Source organism: Motacilla alba, chromosome 3 (assembly GCF_015832195.1).
Source record: "Motacilla alba alba isolate MOTALB_02 chromosome 3, Motacilla_alba_V1.0_pri, whole genome shotgun sequence".
In the NCBI taxonomy this organism is placed as follows: domain Eukaryota; kingdom Metazoa; phylum Chordata; class Aves; order Passeriformes; family Motacillidae; genus Motacilla; species Motacilla alba.
In genome coordinates this window covers 77,602,060-77,618,876 of record NC_052018.1, presented here as the reverse complement: position 1 = coordinate 77,618,876, position 16,817 = coordinate 77,602,060, and the positions used below count along the sequence as shown (strand labels likewise).

Below are 16,817 nucleotides of genomic sequence, written 5' to 3'. Positions count from 1 at the left end.
TATTCATGTGTGAATTCTTTAAGGACTGTGTTTTTTGAATGCTTTAAGGTGGGTTTTTTGAATGTGATTGATTTCCATTCCATGTCACACAGTAGTGATTGAGAAAACATCCCCTCCTTTGCCTGTTGAAGTTGCTCCTGAAGTATCTACTTCAAGTGCAAGTCAAGTTATTGCACCTACTCAAGTTACAGGTATTGTACTTCTCTTTTCGAACTGCAATAAATTAAGAAATGGCTGAGTTCCTGACACTATTGTTCTGTGCTGCTGCTGAATTATCATAGTGAAGAGAACATGGTTGTAGAACAGAAGGAGTATTCTGGAGAAAGTGCAGAACACCACAACACTGAGGCTCTCTACTATCAAGAGAGCCAAGACCAGGTCCTTCCAGGATGTACCTGCCAATTTTGAGTCCACAAGTAAAGGACAGAAGATAAAATTAATCATTCACCTCAGATTCAGTTCTGGACTTGCTTTGCAGATCTTCAAGGCAAGTCCAGAACTGAATACTTCTTGAATTCAAGTCAGGTTGTTAGACAGTCTACGTGTGTTTTCGTGAAGTATACATGATGATATTCATTGAGAGGTGTAGAGTTCAAGGGATGTAGATCAGAATGTTCTACAAAAAGCAGGTGAGACATTACTGTAAGATCTATTTTGAAACGTTCTTTTGATGTTTGTGCTTCATCCTTTTTTGATGTATTAGAATTGCCTTATCTACATCTATGTGTCAAGAAGTGAAAATAACAGACATGGAAGTAATGCACCTGCCATAGCTGAAATTTGTCTAAATGACAGCTGTGTCGAAAAGACATCAAAAGTTCTTTTGCTATACATTTAGAAACCAAAAGGTGAATGTACCATATTTGTATACACGAGAGCATTACAATTCACATTGGTTAGAATGAACCAGAATGAACACAGACTTTGAAGTGATTGCAATATCCTGGTAAATACTGTAGGATGCATTCTTGTATATTGTAGAGATATTTAGGCCTACAAAGAGGTGTCCTGGTTTCCATTCAGAGGGAGAAATTTGACATACTTTAATAAAAAAATGAACTATTCAAAATGGCTTTCCTTCATGCAGGAATGGATTTTTGAATTGATGCAATGCACATAGGGTCTAAATCACCCATTTGTTTGTACAGTTCTGTCTGCAGTTAAATCCTTCTGAATGTACTGTAAGAGTAGAGAAAGCATCCTGTCTGTCTGTAAGCATTCAACTGCTGCCTTCAGTTTGCTGTAATTACAGTTTATCAATCCCATACAAAGATTCAAATAGTTGTGATCATCAAAGCAGAACTTGGAAGTCAGCTCTTCTGTGACTGTGCTCCTTCTGCCAGCCAGCTCCCAGCTCTTTACAAGGAGAGAAAGTTACCTTGCTGGGAGCTCACATCAGTTAGTAAAAAGAAAATGGTAATTTTCCATGTTCTATTTTTTATTTGCTCCGGAAAATTAGTTGAACTAGAAATTAAAAGCTGTGTGCTATAAATCAAAATGTTGTTCAGAGATAACAAAGTAAAAGTGCAGTAAGATTTGTAGGACAAAATCCTAAACAGGATTTAAAAAACTGACTGCAGTTCAAGGTGAGGAGTTTTTGAGTGCCTTATTTCTGTACTTTAAAATTTAGTTAAATTTAAATGTGACCTGTTTCTAAATAGTCTCAATAAACAATTCTTCTTTACAGTTAATTTCTCCTTTTTCAGGAATTACAATTCCATACTGCAATAGAACCTTAATTTGTTGCAACTGAAGACAGTCATTAGTATTTTCTGCAGTAAGGCATATACTTCAGGGATTTCTAAAACTACTGTAAGGATTTAGTATCCAATGCTGCCCATATCTGAATCTCCTTATCTTACAAAATACATCCAAGCCATTGGTATATCAGTATTCTTTAAATCGGGATACCCACTGTAATCAGAAACTCACAGCAGTTGTTTTCTTAATGTGCAATGCAAAGGCTGAGCTGTATATATTTTTTTATTTTATCTTATCTTCATTTTACTTTCAATTTTACATAGTGATTTATAGATCTTGGATGGGACATAAGATTGTGTCACTAGGAAAAGTGCAGATGGTTTCTAGATTCTTCCAGATAAGGTATCCATTGGAGAAATTCGGAGTTGCAAACTTGATTTACAGTTGTTTTCATGCCTGAGCTTTCTACTTGGATTACAGAATGTTGTGCACTTACTGAACTATGTAAGTTTAACGTTAAATTTCTCTTTGTTTGCTTAGAAATCAACGAATGTACAGTTAATCCTGATATCTGTGGAGCAGGACACTGTGTTAATTTGCCTGTGGGATACACTTGCATCTGCTACAAGGGGTACAAACTTAATGATCAGCAGACAAAGTGCATTGGTATGAAATGATGCTTTCAGAAATCTGAAATAACTGTGCTATGAAATGCTTGAAATGAAGAGTCTGGTTAGGGGAAATCTCTACAGAGCAGTCAGGCGTTCTTTCCTCTGTTGAATGCTTTCAAACTACCAGGCTTTTTTTTAATATGCCAAATGAAATTTGTGAGGTAGTCTCTAATACAGCCTTTCAGCTGCTCTGAAATGAGTGTGAATTTAATGAAATGGAATGACAACATTTCCCATTGTGATGTGAGAGAAAAAGAAATAGGCAGACCATCTCCTCTCAGCTGTGTATCAGGTATCTAAAAGTCAGACCACTAGAAAGAAATACACTTCTGTTTGGAAGAAGATTGAATTTGTGCCTGTTTGTCACAATGATTTACCCAGCTACCAGCTCTGCTGGCAGACTAAGTCCAGGCATTTTCTTAGGTTATTCCTTTCAGTCTGCTACTGAAAAGAGAAAGTATATTATAAACAACCCAGAAGCACAGTGAAGAGATCTGCAAAGTAAGGTCTTCATCCCCTTTTAAGCTAGTAAATTCTAGATGATGATTCTCTGATGACCATAAGGCAGAGCACAAAGGGGTCCTACGTGAGCTGTTTCAGATTTGGAAGCAGCTGTATTGGTATCTTTGCTTCATACAGAGTATACTGGTTCCTCTGTAACTTGCATCAGAAGGGGTGTATTGTATCTACAGATTATATGCTATAAAATGTTCATGCCACCGAAGCTCAGCAGCTTCGCGCTGTAACACATGCTGTCAGGTGCAACTACAGTATTGAAAAATGAATTATGCAACACAGCCAATGGCAACTTAGAATCCCTTTATTTCATCCAAATTTTATTAACATTCCATGCTTGCAGCTTGTGCTCATGCTGCACACAGTGTAGTGATTTGAACTGTAATCATGTCACGTTCTTCGGGCCAATGCAGTATTCTTACAGTCTAAGCCAATATGAGCATTTTTCTCCGACCAAAACTATTTAATGCATTTTTTTTTCATCTCTGAGAAAAAACATATATACCTTTTCCAGTAGTTAAAATAGTTACAAGATCAGTCTTTTCAAATGCATAGCGCATAATGCACAGAAAGAATCACAACTATATATGTTATTCTATAGTCTTATGTTTTCATTTCTTTTACAGATATTAATGAGTGTGATCAGGCACCACATCTCTGTTCCCTTGGACGCTGTGAAAATACAGAAGGAAGTTTCCTATGTATTTGCCAAGCTGGATTCATGGCCAGTGAAGATGGAACTGACTGCGTTGGTAATAACTAGTCTCCTTTATAAAAAATTTAAAAAATCAAAATTATTCAAGAAGCTTAGCTAAACCCTCCTAAAGTCCCCTTTTCAACTCTTTTTTCCTCAATGTCAGAGGTACTGGACTGATGTCTGGAAGTATATTTCTCTGTCTCTCACCAGGTGTTGTGGTGAGCAAAGCACCTCTTTAGCTGATAATCCTTTTCAAAATGTTTGTTGAAAAACAAGAATTTGTTCAGCACATCATTGTTTAGGAAAACTACCAATTAGTAAAAACACCTGCTGTGTAAAATACAAATATTCAACACTCTTTCAATGAGTAGAAGCTGAAAAAACCCATATTTTTAAATACAGCTGCAAACAGCCACAGACTTCACAAAGCAACACAAACAGCCTGAAGGGGCTGTGGTCTGCCTTAGGTTAGTGCTGCCTTGGGCACTGCATACATGCAGCAACACACATTGTGTTTGCAGCCATAGGGATGCTCCCAGGCCACCTTCTATACCCTGGCTGTTTCTTAAACTCACTCTCTGATTACAAGCAGTGAGGTGGCTTGCAAACACCTTCAAAAATCCAAACTTACTACTTAGTGTTTAGTTAAAGCAGAGTTTTGAGGAGATGTAAGCATTTTTTGATGGTGAGGCAGCTTCTCTTTGTCATCTGCAGATTTTGATGAATGTTCAAGACCTCACACTTGTGGAGAAGGCTTTTGTATAAACACTCTTGGTTCATACAGATGTGAATATTGTGATAGTGGATACCAAATGAACAGGAGAGGGGAATGTGAAGGTAGGTTTGGACTCTTCCCTAGTGCTGCTGATGATTGATACTGATAGCGCTTCATTGCACCATTTATTGATAGCACAAAACCAGTGCCAAACTCCTGCTGTTTGGAATGATTAACATTCCCTGCTATTCAAGGAAGGCTTTGCACTGCAGCTTGAGCTGCAAAGGGACAAATCTCAGAGGGTGCAATCTTAAACAAGAAGCCTTTATGAGTACTCTTCAATCTTTTGTCATTATTTGGTGTCTGGAACTGCAATTCAATTTCTGCTATTTAAATTTAAGATGCTGCAAAGGAGTTCCCCCACTGTGTTCAGAACCATCTTGGAACAGCCATTTTATCATCTCTTGCCATGGAATCACTAACTTCATTGTTAGTCCTTACCTGCTTGCCAAGTTTTTGTAAAAAAAAAAGTTAATTTTCCCTGTGTTATATCAGGTACCAAATTATAGGTTGACTTTTTAATATCCATATCAAACAGATATTTCATGTTGCAGGAGATCCTAGCACATCCAACCTTCAAGGCTTCACATTACTTTTTAGTATGATATTTTGGTCTTTTTTCCTGGTATTTTTTTCATTTTCAACTTGAATGGGGAACTAAAACCCCCAAGAAATCATTTCATTTTAAACATGGTTTTGTTTCTGCTTTAGTCCTAAGTTACATAGGATAGAATAAAATTGCTGGCATGTCAGGTTGCCTGGGAAGCTTAAAGCTGCCATGGATATATTTGCTGCTCTGAACAATGCTAAAAGAGTCTTCTTCCAATTTTTTTAAAATTTATTTAAATGTTTTATAGACTCCACTCTTACAATTAGTCTTTGTAAATCTTCTCTGTGACTAGGGAGTCTGTAATTCAATTAGGCTAGAAATCAGGCTACACTACATAAAATTTGTTATTAACTTCTATTTTAAATCACGTGGTGGTAGTCCTCTATAATGTAACTTAACAAAATGTAATTCCTGAAACCAAATTCTCTGTTGAAAGTTATTTAAGGTTGCTTAAGGGGAAAATCCTCCTACATTAATCCATCAAACCAAGGAAATGACACATTCGGGGAATCATTTCACCATGTCATCACTCTACTGACAGATATCTGATTTCACAAAAAACTTCCTTCCACTCCTTCCACAGTTCAAAAACAAAGGCAAGAATCCTCCAAGCTGCACACAATACTCACAGCTCACTTGCACTTCCTCACCCCATCCTCATTCTGCCTTCAAGCCGTATTCACACAAGCTCTCTCACAGGCCTAGCCAGGGCAATGTAAAGAGTGCATATGTGTTGTTGTAGATTCTGTTGTTTCTGTAGAACAGTGTTGTAGTCATAGCTGAACATCGTTGCATAGGATGAAGAATTCTTATCAAATATTCTTGTGGGGTTTTTTTATGCTTTGCCGCATTTAGACTTCATTTTGACTAAAAATTTCTGTAACAAGTAAATCATTCATGTTCTGAAGGCAGACACAGTCCAGGCAGTTCTGAGAAGAAATGACAGCAGAAGTGTAATTTTCTTTGTTAATTAAGAAAAAAAGAAACAAACTCCCACAGCAGTTTCATGGGAAACTTTTGCAGGTCTACATTGAAGAAGCTACAGGTCTATCTACATAGCTGAAGAAGCCTGTTGGTGTTTTCACAAGAACACCTGTTGGTGTTTTCACAACCTACATTTGCAGGTCTACATAGCTGAAGAAGCCTGTTGGTGTTTTCACAAGAAAGTATTCTAAGACTTTCTAATACAAGAAAGTATTCTAATTCTAAATTGTGATTTTATGAAAAATTGTGATTTGCCTACATCCAGTCAGTTGTTTGGAGCTGGACTATTCAATTATCTCAAGCTTGGAGCATTGTCCAGTTAAATAACAAGTGTTGGGAGCTCCTTGCGTTCTGTGAGCTTGTTCTCAAAACTAGGAGTGAATTCCTTCCCTATGATCTGTGCTCAAGCAGCAGTCCTTAATTGCAGAAGACAAAACTGCTAGGCCTGGGGCAGGAAAAGGATGGAAGCTTAGGAAGCTGAATTTAGAGGTGACTGACAATTTAATTCGTTCTGTGCACTGCATGAAGGGAATATTTCATGGGAAAGATTATAATTATTGTATAATTAAATACCATATTATAAAATTATCTCACGCATGTGAGCAGACTGCAAGGGGGCTGCCAACACAGTTTTAATTCTGGAATCTTCTGATCATTGGTCACTTAACAGCAACTTGTCTTTGAATGTTGTTTTTTGTGTGCAGTCTCCTCTAGATTGCATGTGTTGCATGTCTGGGTTTCCTTGGGGCAGGATAAGAAGTTGTTCTTGTTTAAGCCTGAACATGAGTTCCATGACTTTTTCAGGACCTATCTCTTCTTGTCATGGGCAGTCTAGGACCTTGCCTGATGCAGAAAGACTCTCTCTCGCCCTCAGTGATGTGGCTTGTGCCTTCTTTCAGACAAAATTAATTCCTTACTCCATGTAAACCTCTTTGATTCTCATTTACACAATTATGTTTTTAGTCCCAATAGTACTTGCAGGTTGAATAACTACAGCATTGAAAAATACCAAATTGTGCTTTGCTTTTGGAAGCCAAGAGTTACAATTTTACTGTCATTCCAATGAACTTCCAAAGTCTTACCATAGGAAGAATCTCAAGCGCTTCAGTATGATAAAGGAGTAACATAAGGAAAGTAATTTATACCTGTGGTAGCCAGAAATCTGATACGCTATATGTTCTAGAAGACCAACCAAAGATTTTTAGTATAACAGAGAATTCAGATTCAGTTACATGTATTATGAGCTACTCTGTTCCTGAGATGCCCCTTTGCTAGTACAAATCTGTGTGAACTTGTTCTTTCCTGTGCCTCAGATAAATTACACAACTCTTTAAATGCTTTGGTATCGCAGGAGGAGAGTCAGAGTAACCGGATTCCTGTTCAGTGTTCAGTGTTCTACTATGGCTTTGACCGGTATTTCCTTTTATCTTCTCTTTTGAAGACATTGATGAATGCCTGACTCCAACTACCTGTCCAGATGCACAGTGCCTTAATGCTCCTGGCTCTTACCAGTGCATTCCTTGCAGAGTGGGGTTCAGAGGCTGGAATGGACAGTGCCATGGTATGTTTACTACTGTTTGTCTCTCTGGTTGTAGTTCTTGTTCCAAGGTGCTGTGTTTCATATTCAAGCAGTGTTAAGACCTGATGACAGCACTGTGCCCATTTCATTCAAGAGTAACTGAAAATATGAGACGTTTGAAATTACTTTATGTTCTCAGACACAATACGTAAGAGGAAATCTTGTTTTACTGTAGATAAATCTAGACTACTAATGATATAATTACAAAACAAAACTCTTGAAATAGAAAATACGGAACAGAAAGGGGATGTATTGTCAGTGAAATACTAGTAGGCTGTTGCTTGGAAATGGAAAGACAAGTGAGTGCTAATACATCAGTGCAGCTCAGCTTTTTCAGTGGAATATGAGAGTTTGCTCACTGAGCATGTTAATTAAACTCCTTAATTTTACTTCTAGCAAAGCATAAGCATATCCTAAAACCCCTTGTCTAACTTTAGGTTAGGGGTTTAGGACAGATTTCGCACATTTTACTTTTGTTGATTTGTTTTTAAATGTTAGAATAATTTTTTTTTTTCAAAATCAGTTTTGACTACTTGAAATAGAAGTGAGAGCAAATTAATCCATTGTGCAAAAGGAAGTAATCTTTTGCAGCTTTGAGTTCTACTTTCTTTGGACTCTACCAGAAACTTAAATTTAGCAGCAGTTGTGAAGAATCCGCTATCTGTTGCGAATATTCCTGCCCACTCTGTGTAACACATGTCCTATAATTTGTGATTGTTGGAATAACCATGTCACCTAAACAGATGTACAATAATCTACACAGAGGGTGTTTGCATTATTGTTGTAGGGTAGGTTGTCAGTGTAATTCCATGGCCTATTTTGTAATGGCTCCCAGTGCTGTGATGCAGTTCAGTTCACAAAGCAGTCTAAGAGCAGTGTTTGGTTGAAGCAGCTCTGGTGGCTGGGATCTGCTGTGCTCCAGCTGCAAGTGTGGTGCTGATCTATGGATCAACATTAGAGCCAAGTTGCAGTGAAGCAATGGTGTAGATGTCAGAACCTCACCCCCAGTTTTGCTGTGCAGATTACACTGTTTTCAACTACCCTATTTTCTGAAGTCATCCTGTCTGAACAGATCTACCATGTCATAGCTGCATATTTGGTCTTGTCATTTGACTTACTGTGGAGGAATGTATTTCTCAGGTAATTTCATGGATTTTAATGGAGTTGTAACAAGCTACAAAATGTTTACAACAAATTAATGGGTTTCTTTTTGCACAAATTACTCTACATTGATCTTTGTTTCATTCCTGCCATCTGCCTGGATTCCTGATGCCCTTGCAAAGAACGTGGCAAATGTACTCTGTTAGAGAGCTCTTACTTAACTCCTTTTTTTTTTCTTTTTTTTTTTTTGCAAAAGTATTGGCCTAATTTTGCCTTCATTCCTAATATTAAGCTTTTATTTCTGTACCTATTTATGAAAATAGCATGGCTGAAAATTCCCTGACAAAACTTTCAGTTATTTCATTCTTGCTAACCAGGTTAGTAGGAGGGAAATGAGAGCAGTCAGTTGTTTGCTCAGAACTAAGTCATGTAAGGAATATGTCTTGGTTTAAAGTGATAATTTTTTTCCTTGTATTAATGCATGTAGCTTCCCTTTTTTCCTATGTTTTATGAAATGTTCTAAGCCTAGACATTCTTACTCACTTCATTAGTGATGTGATTAGTCTGTTTTTTGTTTATCCTAGGCTTACATCGTGTTGGAAATGAGCCATGCATATTTTAGGAAAATGTAATGCAGACAATTTTTCTTAAATCTGTAGTTCTGCAATATGGCACCATTTAAATACACCAAAAAGCAAAATATTTCCCATTATCTGTGAAGGGTATTTAAATCCATTGTTCCATAAATTCATTTGTTTCTCCTGTTAGTTTAGATCAGTTGCAGCTCTTCTGTTTTTCCACAGTGCTGTTTTCAGTATTTTTTTACCTCACTTCAATCCTCTGCTTGCACTTTATGCCATAGAAACTCTAGTGTAACAATCCTACAGATAGATCTTTGATGCCATTTATATTGTAACCTTGCAGGATTTAAAGCCAGGAATATAGTCACTTCTGTTTCATTAAGCCAAGTCCATCAGTTCAGTTCAAACTCAGGTAGACTAGATTTAACTGGAGTTTAGGTGTGAATGTTCAGTGTGTGTTGGAAGAAATGGAAAAGGACACCTGCACAGCCTGATTCTTCACTGTCTTTAAATTGTCACTGTCCCAGGTCCCTCAGTGCATTTGTGTTGTACAGGGACTGTTTGAAATAATTAATTGGTTTTTAAGTTTACTTTCAACCACTTATTAATTTTTATTCCATTTTTCTCTTTGCAAATTTTCACACTCAAAGTCGTATATCATGATGTATCTAGACCACACTTCTGTGTATCGATGAACAAATTTAAAAAATAGGTTGACAAAACTTTCTAGATCACTTCGTCATTGTGGTTATCACTGTGGTGGATTTTGAAGCTGCATGGTTAACTATCAATATTCAAATTGTACAGTTTTAAGGATCCTGTTAGAAGATAGCCAAACTAATACAGAGGTAAGCAGAGCTAATCCAAATACCTCTGCCCCTACTGTAGGGAGCACCAACAGAATCAATTATAACTCTGGGTTTCATTTCAGAAGATTTGAGTTCTGTTCCTGGCTTTTCTGCTGGCTTTATGGGGAAGTCTCTTGAGTCCCATCCAAAAATCAGAAATAGTATTCCAGGTTTCTTTGTCAAGCAGCTTGGAGATGAAAGTGAATCTGTAAGAAGCAGTTTTGTTGTTTGGTTGAAAATTTGCGTGCTTGAATTGGGTCCTCTGTGTTTGAACAGATTCTTCAGTTAGAGCATTGGTCATGTTCATTGAGAGCAAAGCTTGTGTTTTGTAGAGCAAGCACATTTTGCAACAGCAGTGAGCTGGGAAATAAGCCTTGAAGAAAGGAGTAAGGCATAACACCTACTGAATGCCACAGCACAGCACCTGTGGATCTGTGCTGTCATCTCTCTGAGGATGTCACTCCTTCTGCTTGGCCAGGCTGCAGCAGGACATCTTATTTACAGAGCTAGAGGCTTAAGTGAGGAACTGAGAGTTGTAGGCCACTGGGAATGTGGCTGATAATGGCGATTTCATTTGTGTCTTGGAGGAAAAGATGGGCTTTGTCAAAGGCAGGTGGTACAGGAGCTTGCAAAGAGCCATGCCTCTAAATACATGTGAGGAAAATAGTTACTGCACGTATTCACAATAGCTAATAAGGGTTATTATGATGATTTAAAGATGTCGAATCTTCCAGCTCTCCCCGTGTTACAGCTGTCTAAATGGCTCATGTGCCTCACATAATTAGCACTTTTTTATGCTGATGGGTTTTGTGTGGTTTGTTGTGGCAAAAGACAGGATAATTGGGAGTAATATGATTTTTGGCACATAAAAACAAAGGGTAGTTCTTTTTCTGCATCAGTGAAGCTAAAAAATACGGCATTTTTTCATAAAACAAGGACATGTGCTGACTACTGCAACCCTGAAATAAAGAAATAACATTTGAAAACTATTTTTTTCTTTGAAAACCACTGCTAGGATATCAGTAATTTTTATTTTAGAATACAGAATTAATTCTGGCTGAATTTATAGCAAAATATGTTTCTTATTTTATTTTTATGTTTGGTTTTTTGCTTTGTGAATTTATACAAATTGCACTCAGAAGGAATTCCTGAAAATTACTGTTAAGTAGCAACACAGCAATTTTCATGTTGGCTAAAGAAAGTGGCCCATCTAATTAATACCTTTGAGAGAAGGATGAAAGTAGAAGTCTATGGGATAGTTTATAGAAAGTAAAAGCTGCTTTCAAGTCCTTCTAAAGAAAGGATGGTTTGTGACTAGGAAGAGAGATTTTGCATAATCCAGTTCAATTCCTTGATGAGTGTGTAGAGTAGCCTTACAAAGGAACCTGCATGAAGTGTGAAAATCTCACTGAAATAAATTCCTCAGGAATAATAATCATGCTTATGGTGTGATTTGAATATATTCCCAAGCTCAGCTGAAAGGTGGTGATACCCCAGTTAATTTCTTGCACTTTCTTTTTATTCACAGATATAAATGAATGTCAGTATGGCAATCACTGTACAAATGGACGTTGTGAAAATACAGAGGGATCCTTCAGGTGTTTTTGTGCCCAGGGTTTCAAACTCTCTGCATCAAAGGATCAGTGTGAAGGTAAGAAAGAATATTATTAAAATTCATAAGGTTGCATTTACCTTTTAGATAATATTTTTAATTTTTTTTAACCTTGCTTTTAAATGTACAACACTGATGCTAAAAACACAGAAATGTAAGAATGTGTATTTCCATTTTATGGGATCTCATTGTAGATCTTGACATGTGTTATAAATCCAGTCAAGAACATGTAGTAATATTTATATTGCTAAACTGGAATTTTTGCAAAATCCGTGGCATATCTGGCATTTCAGAGGTTCAAGAACAGTGGCTTTTGCTTTTCTTCCTATCTTTTTTTTTTTTTTTTTCCTACCATGTGAATGAGTGGAATCAAAAAACCTAGGCTGCTCCCCTTTGGAGCCCAGAAGTGTCAGTTACCACTGAGCAGTTAACCCTGCCTGCACTGGAGTCTCTGTATTTCCAGTAGTACACAGAGAGAGAGAGCTTGGTGGCGTATTTCTAGGAACAGTTCCTGTGCCTCCAAAGTGTCAGTTTCCACATTTCTTCCACATCTAAAATTCCCATCAGGACTGCTCCAGTGGAACAAAATTAGGTCTGAAGTTAGAGTGAAGTAGTCTGAGGGAGAACCTAGAGCATGTACAGGAGGTATGAATATTCCTCTCCTTACCTAGAGGGTACTTGAAACTTTTCCCTAATGGTGAAAATCTGGGACAGTGTCTCCAGGCTGTGGAAGTACACAGAAACCTACATGTTTCTTGTCAGATGTTGGATTTCCTTCTTTTTCCTTTCCCTCAGCCTTCCCTAAGTGTCTCTGTACAGCACCAAACACTTTCAGACTTCTAAGTGCTAAAAATAATACAGTAAAACTAAATGATCGTTCATATAAATTTGTCGGGAAGTTTGAAACAAAACATCAGTGTAAGTTAAGTGTCTTGAGTGAGTTAAATGTGCTGTTCAGGACACACAGCAGACTGATCTTGGGGAAAATATGTAGACAAAATTTGACTGCTTCCTCTGAGCCTTTCATGGAAAAGAGCCCTTGCCAAGCTGAGCTGGCATGTGCAGACTGTTCTTCTTAAAGTGCGCCCTTCTAAGTAAGGACCCATACACATGCCCAGCTGCTTCATGGAGCCTCACAGATTTCAGTGATCCTTAAATTCTAAACTCTGTGGTTGCAAGGAACCGTTATTTAAGAGGTCAGACTGTTCAGCCATAATACAGACCTGAAAAACCTCATTGAGTAACATTCTCCTGTTTGAATTGAAGTGTATTTCCAGAAAGACATTCAGCTGTGCCAAAATGCTAGAAGTGACCAAGAACTCACCATGTCAATTTAAATACTGCTTCTTATTGAATATTTTACAAATAACAGAGGGAAAATAGGCTTCCTAGCTCAAACAAGGCATGTGCTATATTCTGAATTCAAAGTGCCACTCTTCTCCAATACTCTGAGTTTTCCATAGGAAAATACAAGGTTGATGTTCAAATCCATCTGTTATTCTAGGCTGACCCCAGTTTATGAGAACTGAAGCACAGAGGGAGTAGCAGTGTTGTGGAAGCAAAGAGACGTTTCCCCACAGTTAGATGATTAATACTGCTACAAGGCAAGAATTCTAAGGAGTTTTAACTTAATAGGGGATTAGCCTGTCAGTGTGCATCTGAAAACCACACCCTGTTAAAAGGTGGTGATCCTGCTGGAAAGTATTTTGGGGGTTTTGCTGATTCACTGGAGCGGCTGACTTGTTACCTCTGCCAGATATAACAGAAACAAAAACAGCTCTCAGGCAGCACGTGTGTGTATTTGTGAGTCTGTGTGCACCCGATTGTGCACGAGGGATAAATTGGTGTTACAGGAGAGAATGTTGAACACAGACATCTCAAGGAAAACACACAGTCTGCAGTTTTATATAATTTTATGCATTACATTGTCTGTATTTAATAAATACAAACAAGTCAAGCAGTACTGGATACTGATACTGTGCTTTGCTGTTTTGTTCAGACTTGGTCTTTGTACCATTTGATGCGTAGTTGGTATTTTCAGATGTGTAACAGTTTCACTGTCTCTGCAGATATTAACGAATGCCAGCAGCGATCAGTCTGTGCGAATGGACGCTGCAGGAACACAGAAGGATCTTTCAGATGTATCTGTAGCCAAGGCTACTCATTGTCATCTACTGGAGATCAGTGTGAAGGTAAGCTCAGGGACTTTAGCTGCTGACTAACTTTTTTCAATAAGATCTTGAGTATTTCACCTGTAGGAGTGATCTCTCCGAAGAGTGGAGTAGAAATATATGTTGCCTCTCTTTCTTCCTCTACGTTGCCAACCATTCATTCCCACCAACACAGCCGCATATTTAATGGATTCTTAGAAACAGTCCCTGTCATCTTTCCACATACAAAAAGTTATGACATGTGCTTCCAGCAGTAAGATTGGAAGACCAGTTTACATTATTACTGAGAACAAGTCAGCCTTTCCAAACCTTGTCATTTAAGTTCTGCCACAGAGGCTCCGTGTTACAAAAACTTCTGCCAGTATATGCTATTCTCATGGGGGCCTGCTAGTTAAAACTTCTTCTCCAGCTGGTTTTGGGAACCTGCAGCCAGCCACCACAATCACACATGTGCACTGGCAAGAGAAAGTATTTAGTAGATGACAAGTTCCAGCAGGATCTACTGGAGCTCACAGCTTGCACTGTCTCAAAATGCAGTCTAGGGACTGAGCTTGCAAAAACAAAAGTAAAAAATGAAAGACGTACAATATATATAGCAAGAAATGCTGTGTTACAGGAAAAAACCATTCTCTTATCTCTCAAGTAAAACAATTTAATTATCCAGTAACTGGCAAACTGATATTTTTTTCTACTGAAGCATTTCAAAACTACTCCCTTTTCTCTGTTGTTGGCTACCATCTGATACGGTACATCTTCTGTGCTATTCATGGTCACCTTGAGAATGCAAGATTACTTACTAGCAAGATCCAGGAAAGATTCTACCTCAATTGCTTTCTTATCTCACTCTAGCAGGGAGAAGTAGCTCTTTGTTAAGGTCTCACTGTACATGTGGCATTAGCTCATAAAAGCTTTTTGGTCTCTGGTGTGCTTTCTGTAACTGCTGATACCTTGCAAGATACAGCTTCTTACAGCTGTTCTACCAAAGAGTGTCCTGCTACGAGGTTATCCTCCACACAGCACTTGGAAGGCAGTCCTTACCCTCTCCGTCACAGTAAGAGGCCAGGAATTCTCCTCTTCAAGTGATGCAGGCAGAGGAGCAGTTCCCCCTGGGCTAACGAAATGCTGTTTTCTCAAAACAAACTTGTAACAGACTTTATCATAACTGTTTATACTGGATTGTCCACATTCCATGAGTGACAGCATCTCTTAAAGTTCTCATCAACAAAGAATGAGAATGTCTTATAAAATCTCCTCAGCACACTGATACTCTTTGGTCCTGAGCTACTTGGAGAATATGTTCATGGAAGAACTTAACACAGTCTTGTTATCATTCATGCTGAGTACCAGCATCTCTTGCATCAGCTTCAAGAAATGTGTGCTGATGATGCAATGCGCTAGAAATTTGCGTCAAATAATTTTGCTCTCATCTGGCTTCAAGATCCTCATGAATTGCAGCAGATGTGGAGATAGTCTGTCAAGAATCAAAGAAAAATGTGGTGTAATGGATCACAGGTCTTTCTGCCTCCCAAAGACAGAACAGATAATATGGTATCATTCGTGACAACTGCTCATCTAACTTGCTCTGAGTAGACTTCAGATGAGATTTTGAACTTCTCTTCAGACTGCTTTGGTGCATTTCAAACAGCCCAAGAAGTCATGGTAGCTGTTGCAGCTCTCCATCACCTGGCCTGTCAGGATAGGTCCATACTTTAACTCTTCCTTGGCCCTGCTCAAAGGTAATTTTCAAGACAAAATCGTTTCAGACATTTTCAAGGCAAAAGAAGAAGGATTGTATCAAACAAGGAAAAAGTGTAAAACCATTCCCTTACCCCAGGATCTTTGTCTAATTTAAAAATCTGCAACCAAATTTACAGCTTCTCCACCCAGTGACAGAGTGGTTAATTTCTGTAGCCATGGTTTGTTCACTGAAGACTTCTGTAAATATTGCAAATCCTGCAAAAATAATTAATATCTTGAAGTGGAAGAATTTCCTCTGTGCTTTCATTATATCCCTTCAAAATTTTCTGAAGTACAGGCTATTATAGACTGCTTTTTACATCTTGGAAACTAAAGAGAAAATCACCTTAAGAAGACATCCAGTGTTTCTCCACATAATGGCCTCTGATTTTTGGATTAGCCTATTTACCTCAAAAGTGTTTTATAACACTTCACAGAGAAAGCATAAAAGAGATGACAAAAACTGTCAGCATAGCACAGCACAGTTGTCTGGAAAAAACAAGGTGGTACAAATTTTGTCCAGTTTCTCAAAGAGCCAGGTATGGACATTTGTCACATCAGAGGATACCAAAAAAATGTATGATGCTGTAAAACAAATGTGATTAGCAAACCACTTCCAAGAAATGTGTTTGTTTAATTAGGTTTTCTTTTGGTGCAGACATTTTCTTAAAGATGTTGCATGCAAGAAGCATTTTGCTGCTTTGATCATTATAACTTGTGCAAACTTCTAAGGGTATTGCAGAATTCAGCAGAATTATGCTGTGCTCATTTTCAGCTGTGCTTTTTACAACTCCCTGGCTGAAATTTTTGTCTGGAAGCCCTTGTGCAGTGTTTTGCTTGTGTAGGAATAAAAGTTATTTGCAAATAACTTGTAAACATTGATGTATACAAGTATACATGCAGTATACTTGTATTCAAGATACACATCCACATGTGTGTTTATCTTCTGCCTTAATCTGTCATTCAGCAATTTGTTCTTGAGATGAGGTGACATGGAGACTTTGTGCTCATTGTTGCCCTGAATAAGAGGGAGCATGAAGTGTGAGGACACCTGTGAGTCCTTGTCTTAACCAAAACGGAGTGGGAATATGCTCCAGCAGGACTTACGTACAGACTGTATATCTTGAAGAACCGGAGTTACTGAAAGAAAGTCATAAGCATAAGTCTCCAGTGTTCTCCTAGAGCTTTCAGAGATTTTCCTAGCCAAAATGTTCAAGACATGCATGTGTAAAGG

At 38.1% G+C, this 16,817-nt stretch overlaps 1 protein-coding gene across 1 annotated transcript in view; it reads left to right on the top strand.

The window, feature by feature from the left end:
• LTBP1 (latent transforming growth factor beta binding protein 1) overlaps nucleotides 1-16,817 on the top strand; it is a 188,177-nt gene that overhangs the window by 124,078 nt on the left and 47,282 nt on the right. The window contains exons 15-21 of the mRNA XM_038131720.1: nucleotides 93-191; nucleotides 2,242-2,367; nucleotides 3,515-3,640; nucleotides 4,300-4,422; nucleotides 7,396-7,515; nucleotides 11,592-11,714; nucleotides 13,745-13,867. Of these exons, the coding sequence (XP_037987648.1) occupies nucleotides 93-191; nucleotides 2,242-2,367; nucleotides 3,515-3,640; nucleotides 4,300-4,422; nucleotides 7,396-7,515; nucleotides 11,592-11,714; nucleotides 13,745-13,867 (840 nt within the window). The remainder of the gene's footprint in view (nucleotides 1-92; nucleotides 192-2,241; nucleotides 2,368-3,514; nucleotides 3,641-4,299; nucleotides 4,423-7,395; nucleotides 7,516-11,591; nucleotides 11,715-13,744; nucleotides 13,868-16,817) is intronic.